The sequence below is a fragment of the Thunnus thynnus genome, chromosome 15 (genome assembly GCF_963924715.1).
Source record: "Thunnus thynnus chromosome 15, fThuThy2.1, whole genome shotgun sequence".
Lineage (NCBI taxonomy): Eukaryota > Metazoa > Chordata > Actinopteri > Scombriformes > Scombridae > Thunnus > Thunnus thynnus.
In genome coordinates this window covers 21,576,343-21,589,199 of record NC_089531.1, presented here as the reverse complement: position 1 = coordinate 21,589,199, position 12,857 = coordinate 21,576,343, and the positions used below count along the sequence as shown (strand labels likewise).

General features: G+C 40.6%; 1 protein-coding gene across 5 annotated transcripts in view; it reads right to left on the bottom strand.

Moving 5' to 3' along the window:
• Nucleotides 1-12,857, bottom strand: part of adgrb2 (adhesion G protein-coupled receptor B2) — a 203,265-nt gene that overhangs the window by 65,362 nt on the left and 125,046 nt on the right. For all 5 annotated transcript variants that reach the window (XM_067611336.1, XM_067611338.1, XM_067611337.1 and 2 more), the window contains exon 16: nt 9,394-9,437. In XM_067611336.1, the coding sequence (XP_067467437.1) occupies nt 9,394-9,437 (44 nt within the window). The remainder of the gene's footprint in view (nt 1-9,393; nt 9,438-12,857) is intronic.

Here is a 12,857-nt window from a genome sequence, read left to right as displayed (position 1 = left end):
ACAGTGAGGGTTTGGTGATACACACTGCAAGCAGAGATCGAATGAGTCATAGACAGAAGGCCTGGTGGGAGGAGTGGGGCCTGTTGTTGTACAAAGAGGATTTTAAGGATCATGGAGGAAAGTGGCCTCAAGTGGATGCAAATGCACAGATACAGTACCAATCTGTTAAGGCTGATCACTGTGCATCAGCATCTATAACACACTAAGGAAACAATAACAGCCGGTATGTTCCATCCATATATGTACATTTCTTGTCATGTGTTTTTATGATTTATATGTTATTAAAATTTTCAAATTTTTTCACAGTACAGACAAAAACATGAACAAACATCAAGAAACTTTTCACAAAAGACAGAAAAAAAAACTGGGTAAATTTTGACCAGTTCACTTTATATCCAGAGAGCTTCGAGAACGAGTTAATAGAGTTAAGCAGAACTTTTGTGTAATTTCATGTTTTTATACACTGATTTTCTTCATCCTTTTCTTATTCTGTGTGTATTATCTGTACTGCATTGTTTCAACAAATAGGATTTTTTTATAGTAGACATTTTGACTTGTCATAGTAAGAAAAGCACAGGTGTTACTAATTACATTTACAATATATTCCATTCTTTTAAAGTGTCTCCGTAATTGTTTCAGTGAGCCAGCAATTCAGCCATCATTCATTTTATTATTCACACCTGAGCTTTTCCTACTGTGACACATCAAAATGTCCTCTGCGAAACATGCCTGTCACTTGCTTAATGCAGCTTAACAATGTACACACTATTTGATGTCAGTTTAAAACAATGACACAACGCATAAATAAAAATGAAAGAAAATGATATGTTCCACTACACCCACACAGGTGTTTTCATTCAAGTTTCCTGATTATAACTCTAGATTTTGATTGACAATCCAAGACTCTTCAGTTGTTGCACCTGTGAGGGTGGAGAACTACTTCGAGCTTTTTTTTTTATTGGTACATGGAGTCTGGTGTGCCAAGATAACTAAAAACAACAGTCCAACTTATTTAGTCTACTAACAAGTACAGTTGGGTGAAAAAATGCACATATTGGACACTTAGTATCTGTTTTGACTGATTATCAATATGGGGAGACTTTTACCAGGTGCTTGTCTTACTACTGCCAGGTTCTTAATATACTGTACTGCAGTGTTTTTCAATCCTGGTCCTGGGGCATCCCTGGCCTACATGTTTCAGATGCTTCCCTCTTCCAACACACCTGATTCAAATAATCAGCTTGTCATCAAGCTCTGCAGAAGCCTGATAACGACCCATTCATTTGAATCAGGTGTGCTAGGGCAGTGGTGGGCCCCAGGACCAGGATTGGAAAACACTGCTGTACAGTACAGTAGACTCAAGACGATTCACAAGTGGTGTGCAAAATGCCTTGAATGTAAGTGTCATGGTTACATCTTTAATGATTAATTACATCAAGTGTAATTAATCTGCCTTTCTTTGTTACTCACTATATTTCCTGAAGCTATTCATTGTTAAACGTGTAATAAACAAGGTGAATCCTCCTCATCATAAAAAAAAAAACTTGAATAACTTTTCAAAAACTTCCAGCATTTTATATTTTTTCAAATGTAATTCCAAAAGTATTGACTGTCTATGACTGATTGCTCTGTGAGAAGATTAAATTATGCATGACCATGTTTATAAGATGTGTATTATGCCATTTGTCAGACCGAAGAGCTTAAGGGAATACATATGGACAAAGCAAACTAGAGGAGGTTTTGATCCAGTATTCCAACATATATCATTTTTTATTGTTGAGTCTGCTTCAAACTATGAGTCCATCTTGTAAAAAATATATTTTCAGTACATATTGGATGCGTCTGATTGCGCCATAATTTTTGTTTTTCAGAAGTGAAGAGTCGATTCAACATTGGGTATGGGTCCATTGGTTGTTTTTATCTATAATTTATCTAAGATTTTATTTGCTCTGTAGCTGTGTTGTCAGTTCTGTGCCTATGAGTGAACATATACTGAATAGTATAGCAAGCCAGGAGGTTAGTTTCCTGATTGAAGCCATTGAAATAAATGAAAAAAAAAGTAAGGAAGAGAAAATCTATTCCAGCTGATGGAATCTATTCTGGTAGACATTTCACCCCAGCCTGGGAGCCAGAATGCACATTTACCAGAGGCAGTGCATATTGGCCTTTACTCTCGATACAGCTAGAAAGCACTGGTGCAAATCTCCACATGATACATATCATCTGTACTTACTCATCCCTTCATACCATCTATTATGCAGGACTGACCGACACACATTTACACCACAGCATTCGCCACAGTGCAGGCCCATGTTTGCATTTCTCTGCGAGTTTCTGTGTCTGCACATGCATAAATGTATTTGACCCAGATACTAACTCTGCAGGAACTAAGCTTTCCTCTCTTCCAGTGACTGATGTAAAGATGAGTCTTATAACCAGAAGAACATGCTATGAGATTATCTAAAGCTTGCTGTGATATTTATGTGCAAGACTGTACAGCTTATGTTTATAAATGTTACCTCTGTTGCAGTATCTCAAACATGAAGTATTTATTCATGCGAGTCCCATGAGTTATGGAATGATCCAGGGAAATAATGTATAAGAGATAGACACTTCCTCTGATGTGTGCATCACTATTGTGCTTTGATCAATGTGAGGAAAAGTGACATTCACAAGTCCACAGATGTGAATAACAAGAGCTATGTGTATAGGAACATACACAGGTATTTCACTACCACATTATTCCTCTAGTACATATTTGTCGATTTCTAGTTCACTTACTTTTAAAAGGACATTTGACAGAGGCAAGTGCTGTCCTTGCTCGAGTCTATTTGTGTTCCTTTCTCCTGGCTGATGTGATGTGAGGTCGTCACACAAAAACCCTTCTTTCTGCCTCCTCCCTGATTCTCGTGTGACGAGGATGCTTTGTCATTGACCTCCACCACTCCAATCTGCTCTCTGGCATGGCCATAAGCTAATTTATAAGCTTCTTTCCCGGGATTATCTTTCTTCCTGGTGTGCAAGCTAGTGAGTGAACAGGAAAGCAGAGATACAGGTTTCGTCTACAGCCCTAAATGGCCTGACGTTTTAAACTTCCTGCGTTCTGTGTTAACATGGACACGCTGCGTGGTTCTAAAGAAAGTGTCTCCTGCAGAGAGTGGATTATTAATCCTGATTCATGAAAAAAAATGTAAAGTTCTTTTTTTATCATTTTTTCAACCATATATTTTTCTAAATGTTGAGTCTTAAAAAAACTGAAGAGGATTTCTCTTAAAACTGGACATTTTCTAAGCATATTTAAAGAGGCTCAAATAGGACTCTTAAGGCCAAAGGGATAACTCTGAGTCCCATAAAGCACTAACATAGTGCCCTCTCAGCCTACTTCAAGCGGGACAAGAGTAAAGAGGATAATGCGCGAGTCAACAAGATAAGCATAAGGCAAATGCAGCACTTAACAGTAGGTTACATATAAGATCTTTTAGATTGCATTAGCAGGGTAAAAATCATCTGGACATCTTAACACAAAAGCTATTTTTAAGGGGGTAGAGATGTTACTTACCCTGTGGCTCTTAAACCTTACAGGTTCAGCAGTGAAGAGGGAACATATTCCAATTTACAGCAGAGAGCAAGTCTTCTTTTTCACAACCCCTAATCAAAACTCCACATACCCTTCGCTATGAATGTATAACATCATCACCATCTAAGACTACGCCCAAGGAAAACAACATCAGTTCTAAAAACTATCCCCGGCCGTACGGTAAGATACAGTGCTCCATCCCAGCTCCACTGGTCACATGATGACGCAATCAATAAGAATAATGCATGAAGTAAAAAAAAAACAAAAAAAAACCTGGGGATATACAATCGTAACCTGCTTTACATAATTACATCACCCATACTAAAAACTACAATCTCCCTGAATTGCATGCAGCCCACACTTATCCATGAAGTCCAGTAGTGGAACGAAATCATAGCTCAATATGCTACTTATACCTGATCTCAACATGTAACAGCTACGCAAAGGCATCAAAAGTACCTGAAAGCCAACTCTCCTCGACAAGAACACGAGCGTTACGCGCATAGCATTAAAGTGAAAATGTTAACGCACTCTCTAAGGACTGTTGTGATAGCTGGGGAAATGAGCTAAGAGCCTGTCCATGTCTGAAACACCCTGTGGAGGCAGAGCCCACATAAGCCCTACTGGCCGACTCCCTCTTGCCGCGCTGACTCGCTGTTTGACACAGTCTTGATCCCTTCTGCTCTGTCAGATGGAAAAGTGGAGCAAGCCCTATCAGCCCTCCGCCACCCCTCCTCCTCCTCCTGGTGGCTACGCTGTTAAGTGTGTTAGTCTGTGTTAGTCTGCGTTTGTCTGTGAAAGATGAGGAAATATGCATATTTGGAAGTAATGCGGTAAATCGATACAAGACTTTTTAATTTCAGTTGGGGAGACAAAAAAAAAAAAACACTTTTTTTTTCTTCACAATTTTAAAACAAAGAGGTACATACTGTCAAAATGTACATTTGTACATATTAGCACATCTGTTGATCTCACCCAGTTTCAAAAAGAACTGAACTGAACTCAAGTTCTGAAACTGCTTTGAAACTAGCACTGAAAGAACACAGAATAAGGCAAGATCAGTAACTGTGTGCTATTATATTGCACAGATGTAAACATATGAAGGGCTATTTTTACTTAACTGTCTGCTGTCTCTTCTAACACCGTCTATACACTAGCAATTTCATTCTCTCATTGCTATCCACCCATCCATTTTCTATACCTATTCATTCTGCTCAGGGTTGAGAAATCTGAAGCCTGAAAGAGAATGCAATGGGCAAGAGCACACGGACAGAGTCTATCTCGCACATGCAGACGAACACATTCGAATATGAGGAAATTAGAGTTTCGAGCATATTTTTGATCCACAGATCTCCACACAGAAGGACTCCCAACGAGCTGGCTCCAACTAAGAACATTTTGCTGTTGAGTGACTGTGTTAAGCACTGAGCAACTGTGCCACCCTCTAACTACAGTATAATGCCAATTGTATTGTAAATGCATACTTGATGAGCATGGTCTGGTGCTAGAAATGAAATCCCAAAAATAGCTGCTGGTAATACACAGTTCTTTCAGCGACACAACCACCGACACATTTATACTGTTTATTAACCATCTCTTCATTCATTCACTTGTTGTTGGTTTAATACACACAGTAATATATAGTAGTTGAAGGGCCATAACACTGCCAATATGAGAATAAAAAAAAAAGTGTCATACACTTGGCAAAGGTCAAAACTTGCCGCTATGCCTTTTTGTAAAATAAATGTGATTACATTTTGGCCAGATTTGTGTCCAGCTAGTTTTTGGCAGTGTGTAGGATATGCCTTTGACTTTTTACTTCATTTAAGGTTGAGACCCGCCCGTGCCAAACACTGATAGCAGTGCCAGATCTGTCTGAGCCCAAAGCAAGCCTCAATCTACCGTGTCAGATTGAGGATGTTAGAGTGACTTGTGCTGCACACCAAGCCATTATTGCTCTATGGCAGTGATGGGCGGTGGGGGTAGGGTGGGTCTTTATGCACTGATCCCCGATCAAGCTGAAGACCACTGGGGATTAGAAATAGGATTAAGTGAACCCTCAACCCTTCACTAGCTTACTTTCATCCATCCATCTAAAGTGTATATTACATTTATCTCTAACTACTGGGTCACATTTCTAAGCATGCTTTAAAATGAGATTGCTCAGTTGCCCGCCGCCTGTGATGCAGAGCTATTTCAGCTTTGTCATTTGTATGACAGTATGTTGCTTCAATACTTATTAGAAATGGAATGTGAAATGTATGAGTGATGCATAAATAAATGTGTGAGTAGTGCAATGTTTATTTTATAGATGCCAGCAAAGAAGGCAGTTTGTTTTGATTGAAAAAGCAGCAGACATATGATAAGTGCTCCACAGTACAGTGTGTGTGTGTCTATGTGTGTGTGTATGTGTGTGTGTGTCAGTGGGGGTTCAGCCAGATAGCCCATACTGACTGAGGCATAGAGAGGGTCAAAGCACAGAGATGCCAGAGGCAAGGTCAGGAACGACATAGCAAAGCGAAGCTGAACACCCATCATCATTTCCCGTGGAACAGAGAGTGAGTGTGTTAGTGAAAGACAGCAGAAAAAGAAAAATACCCGGTGAGGATTCAAGTTAGACCAAAATGGAAGAAGATTGCCTCGCCTAGTTCATCTCAGTACCTTGTATACCTCCGAATGTGGTTAGAAAATGGGTACACTTTTACTCTTGATAGCCTCCTTTGCTTCTTATAACCTGAGCTCCCCGGTTTCGATCCCTGTAAAACTTTTATGAGAGCTAAACATAACAGTACCTATTGAAGCCGGCAAGGCAAATGAAAACAGGTTGAGAGTAGGTTGAGAAGACAGGCACATGGGGGAAGACAGGGAGGGACGGCGAGAGCTACGATTTGGGTGGGCAGATGGTGCCGACATATGGGCCTGTTACGGGCAAAATAAATAAATAAACACTCACACATAAATACTGAGATGAACTGTGAATGCCACAAACTGCTGGCCAACTTAGCCAGCTGAGAGAGAGCGCAAATGGGAGAGAGCTACCGCCGATATATCGCTTGCAGATTTCCAAGTAGACCACTGCTGCCGAAAACCAGGCGCAGAGACCATTGTGATGGAAATGACAGTAGGCTTTAGAGAGTTGAGCGATCCCTAATCTTCAAGTAAATTTACATTACCCGTGTGTGCATAATAACTATTCAAGGGAAACATACATGCATTATATACTATCTGTTTTCTTTCTGTTATTTGGGTGTGGGTGCATTTAATATAGTATGTGTTTTCAGGTCATAGAGTGACAGCGTTATTTTTTCCATCTCTGAGCTGAACTTTTTTTTTTCTCCTGCTGTCTGGTTCAGCTGGTACCGTGTTTGCCCTCCCTCCGTATTGCTATCTATACATTCTCCACCTCTTCTCTGCCTTGTGCTCAACCTCAAAGCCTGTGGCTCAGTTAGAGAGACAGCCAGGCTGAGAGAGGTGATATCCTCCAGCAAACAAACGGCTGCTTTGTACAACATGTTCTCTGCCCATATCAACTGCGTGCTCCCGCCCAGCTCCGGTTAAGATTTACTGCCCTGCACAGACAAGCAAAATGGAAGAGTCAGTGTATATATATGCATGCTAGGCTGATCCCTGAGCAGGTGTCCTTGCCTGTGCTCATGATGTACATGATGTAGAGATGATAAATTCCATATGCGACCATCAGATTTTGCTACAAATTCTCAACTTTTTTTGTTTTTTTTTGTTTTAATTGAAGTGCACCAGTTGGCTGGGCTTCACAGCCTTGCACCTTTCCAAACAGCATCTGTGCAGTAAGTTGTGATGACTGCAGGCTGTTTGCAGCAAATGGTCAAGTGTGTACATCAGCTTCAAATGTAAAACACTCATGGGCCTCATGAATAGTCTTCTCTTGTCAAGTTATGAAAGCAGGAACAGCTAACATGAGGGTCGAAAATAGAGACTTCCACTCGCTGATGAGCTGCAGTGATTGTAATTGGAGCATTATTGATTGGTTGGTGTTAGCTTGACACGTGATATCAAAAGAATTCAGATTACATCTCGCATTTAATGTGGTAATTTCTAAATTTGATGTAGGACCTCGGTCAGTGTGTTTGTATCTGCAGACATATTACTAATCCCTGGCAAACACATTTGGATGTTTTCCACATTCCTCCAAGTTTGAGTACATTTGGTTGATAGACATCACAGCCACCTTGCCACTTTATATTCTGTCTGGCTCTCTGCCCTCATAATGTCTGCAAATTTAATTTGATTGCAGCTGTAATCTGGCGGCTAGTTAATTGACTTTGCAGAGCTTTGTTTCCCTCCTACCTTGATGGAGAGGGGTAGTTTGATAAGTTACAGTGTCTTATCCTCTCGCTGTGAACCCGCACTCACATTGTGTGCTTTGGTCACAGGAGAGCACTCCTCTAGAACTAGATAAACTAATATGATCTCAGGGGGAAAGTTGAGCTGACCAGAATTTTTCTGTCATCAGTCTTGCTGTCACAGTAGACAGGGAGGCCTGCTGTGATGGCGCCGTGACAAATTCAATTCTTCTCAGAGCCATTTGCTCTGTCAAAGCATCATCTGTCAAATCTGTCTAGTAAAAAGTATGTTTAAATACTGTACAACTAATTTGCATGAGTAAAAACATTTAACTGGAAAAGTAATACCACGTGAATTGTTTGTATCTGCAACACACTGTCGATATATTTCATTTCCTGTCCCCATTTCCTACTAACTACGGCATGATTCATGATTTTATGGCAGTTAAGGCAACTCAAAGCACTTTGTCAATGTGAGGGAAAGATCCTGGTCTTGATCAAATACTGAAAAGGTCAAAGCTGACTGAAGCATGGGAGAGGATACATTCATTTTTTAAGTATTTAACAAAAACAAAGATCATTCCCTATCTATGTTTTACTACCTTATGACCATAGCCATCTGTGTAAAGGTCTTTTGTTTTATGCACCAAAACACAAACCCCAAACTCCTACTGATGAATTCTGTGTAGTGTAAACCTGTCAGGCTTCCTCGAAAATAGCAATTAAATTTCCTTCAAAGTTAGTGCTATAGAAATGTATTTTGTAGGAGACAGTGTTGCATCTGTTCAGTTCTACTAGCATGGGTAGAAGATTTGAACAATTCAAATATAATGGCTTGTAATTGTGAAAATGAAAGGGGGCCATGACCTGGAACCAAGCTGAACAAGTCTGACATGACTTTGTTATTGACTCAATCAGCTATCACTATAGTATGTGGGTTAATGGCGATGACGGCATGATCAATTGTGCTGGTTTACATTATGTAGTTCAATAGATGGTCCACTACACAAAGCAAATAATGTCAAAGAGTCAGTGGCCTACATAGACAAATGAGGGAAAACCCATTTGGTAGAAAATAAGGATTCAGGTCAGTGATGGTATGAGGAAGGATTGTTCCAGTTAAACCGACTGCCCCCCAATGGAATACAGAATTGCAAATTAAACCTTTAATATGGTGTAAGTAATATCAAACATTGAAATAGAGGATTGCAACAAAGGAAAACCTGCTCCACTGAGGTGTTCTGAGTGATGTTACTTTTGAACTCTTAGCAACACAAAGAGGACAGTGTTTGTTCTGAATGACTAATGTATTTAACACTAACACAGGGAACTTCATTAGACTGTTTTCAGTTAATTAATAAAATGAATAGGACTGGGCACCAGCACAAAATGAGATAAAAATTGACTCACACCCACACACACATGGAGACACATGCATTACTGCACCGTACACACTGACACACATGAGTATCAGAATCATTCAGAGTAACTTACGGGTTGCCATAGTCCCAGACTACGCACTGAGGGTCTGATGTACCCTGCAAGATACAGGGGGAGGGGGGGGGGGGGGGAGAGAGGGGAGGGAGAGAGAGAAGATAAGCTGTTACTGCCAGTTGAGAGAATGAGCGAGAGAAAGCGACAGAGAGAAGATAGAATAGCTTGTTGCCAGAGGAGAAAGAGTGACGTTGCATGGGCAATGGAGAGAGGTAAACAGACAATGAAAGAGAAGGATTGAGACAGACAGTGGGAGGCGGCGATGGAGAAAGAGTCACTGACAGAGGACAGAGTGGCAAGTAGCTGCTGCTGCTGCAGAGAGAGTGAAGGTGTGTGAGCGATGAATTGTGAGTTGGAGACAAAAAAGAAAAACCCATTTCATGGACAATAATACACAGCAAGTAGAGGTCATAAACTTCCAGTAGTGGGAAAGCATTCAAATTCTTTGTACAACTTTACAACAGCGGAAAGTAAACAACAATGAAGCAGTAAAATGTACTTGAGTATAGCAAGTATTTATTGTGAAAAACGGTCCCATTCAGAGTGTGTAAATGGTCCAAAAAGGTCTCTAAACATCCTCATATGAACTCTTGATATTGATTAAAAAACATGTTAAAAAAAACAAACAAAGAAAATAAATCCCCCACAAGGGGATTTGCTATCAGCTCACTCTTAATCCATCGACTCGCTGGAGCCAAAAGCCAATCGTTGGGAGAACGGCAGGTGAATCATCTGGTAATCAAAGCTCAGCCGGGCGCGGTGGCGGAGGAAGACTTGCTATGACTCAATCAGTGGATCAATCAGAGGATCGATATCTTTAACTGACTCATCACAGCATGTTCCACTGGTGATCTTCAGTGATCTCTGAATTGATCACTTGTAAAGCGTCGCCCGTGCCCTTTCAACCTGTATGCCTCATTTGGTGAGAATTGGATTGTAGTTGGTTTTTCATTGAACTTTGTGAGTGTCTGGTCTGGATTAAATATTCTGTCTTTACATTCATTCCTAAATCAAAAGCATTAAAAGACTCAAATTGGTGCCTTAGAGCTGACAAACTGAGTAACTCCAATCCTAGTCTGAGAGCTTGACCTACTAACCAATAGGCTTTCATTGTGCTTTAGAGTAAGACTGATCGCTTGTCTTCTTAACTGCATCAGGTACCCACAACTGAGAGGTTATTCTCCCACTGGGCTGATGCAGAGGGAAATGTATCCTTCTCTGTAAGAGTCTGTTGGTCCTTCCTGAGTCCTGCAATAAGCACTTTGCCTTTGAGCTCCCCCTAATGGTAAAGGGGATTATAGCAGTATTTCTACAGCCAGATTGCTGTGTCCATTATAAAAAGGATGATGTCTGCTGTAAGCAGACTTACTGCAGCCTGAGGAAAATTTAACAAAATTACCTCCTCTTGAGTGAGAAGGCTTGAGCAAACTGAATATTTTCTGAATATTAACGATGTTTTAAATGAGTAAAGAAAGAGAGAAGCGCCATGAGGATTTATTTCTCTAAAGGCAAGGTCATCCCTCCTTCTTTGAACAGTTCACAAATGATCTTCCATGAATCAGTGAATCCAGAGGTCTCTGCATGGCTAGACTTACGAGGACCGAGTGATGCAACGCTTATATACACAGGATCAGAGGCTAGTCGACACAGATTGATGAAGTGCTTTGTTCTGCCTCACATGCAGACGGCCGTCACCGACATTAGATATCTCTGGGCGTGCATTAACGTGGCGGGCTCTGTTAGCATTCAGCTATCAATCAGCGGGCATTGTGCCCGACTGTACACTACAGCAGGAGTGACACCAGTGTACTCCCACAATGTCTGCCTCCTCTTCAGTGCTGATACGTTGCATAATGACAGCGTCTGCTCGACTGATGTCTCTCAAAGGGAACAACGTGTGTCTGATTCTAACAGCTGTATTTATGGATGGTAATAATGGTGTGCACCTTAACAGCTCTTTCTTCCTTTTCTCTCAAAAGGAACAGCCATTTTCTTCAAGGTATTTACAGCCACGTGTGGTAGCCATTTGGTGATAAAATGCCTAATGCATATTGGCTGTGAATATGGTAAGCTAATCAGATGAAATGAACTACTGTAACAGAACAAGACCAGACTCGTTCAGGGAGTCTTAAAAGCACTCCGCTTCGTATCTTAGAATATAGATTTAGAAAATGAAATGGAGCAACTTGGATAATGCTTTTTGACTGATGAAAGTAAACTAGATTAAAGTGAAATTAACCAAAAAGGCTTGTGGCTGGTTCATAAAGCTAACCAGGGCTGGCTTTTGCAGTTGAAAAGGGTAGATGAAGGATGGGTAACATTTGGCATCTAGTCTACTAGTCCACTGTGGGGGCACAGAGCTTTCTGGCCTCCTGCTTCTTACTCACCATTAAAGACACACGTACACTTGGGCACCAGAGAAATACATGGGGAATCTGACTGGAACAGATGTCCTCTCGATGAAGACATGACCGTGTGCAGACCCCTACACCCCCCTCTGAGAATGAAGCCCGAGGCAGCTGTTGCCACGGCACTGCTTAAGCAACCGGGTGTTTCTACACTGGCCAAGGTCGACACCTACTGTGCTGCAGCTGAAGACCATAACAGGAGACTCTGCTCTCCTTTACACTTTCTTGCCTACTCTGGCTCTGATATATACAGTGCATGCACTCAGGAGCTCAACATTTGCTACCCAGTGAAGTTCAGGCCAAGCTGAGCGATGCCGAACATGCCTGCATACATGCAAATAAATATTCTCTAACAACAAATGTCCTGTTTGTGTGTGTGCATTTTGTAGGCAGTACTGTTGAGTAGGTCCACTAGTTTATTTACACAGTACCTTAGTCATTTTTAACAAATAACTAAGAAACTATTTTTAAAAAGCATTTTAAAGGAGTAGTTTGACATTTTGGGAAATATGCTTATTAATTTTCTTGCTGAGGGTTAGATGAGAAGATTGATATGAGACTACAGCTAGAGGCCAGTTATCTTAGCTCAGCATACAGACAGCTCGCTAGCTGGCTCTGTCCAAAGGTAACCGTTAGACGTGCTGGTGGGTGGATATCATTATTTCAGACAGAGACAGGCTAGTTGTTTGCCCAAGTCATAATCCTTAAGATTTTCACGAAATCAAACCTCATTTTTGATACTATTTACCGTATGGCATTTTCTTTGCAATTGTTATTCATTGTATTGACATTCAGTAATACTAGGAGTAATAGTGGTGGAGTCCCCCATACAAATACAAACTATTTTGGTTATAAAAAACATGTTTTTTTTCTTCTTCTAACTTTGCTTTTAGGAGTTGCTAAAAGCCAAATTAATTTCAAGTAGTAATCATGAAAATGTGTGGCTATGACTAAGACCATTAGCACTGGTTGCATTTCAAATGAAACCAAATTAATATTATGCTAATCACTTCTATCTTCTTCGGTCATGTGATTTTTGATATAAGAGATATGTTA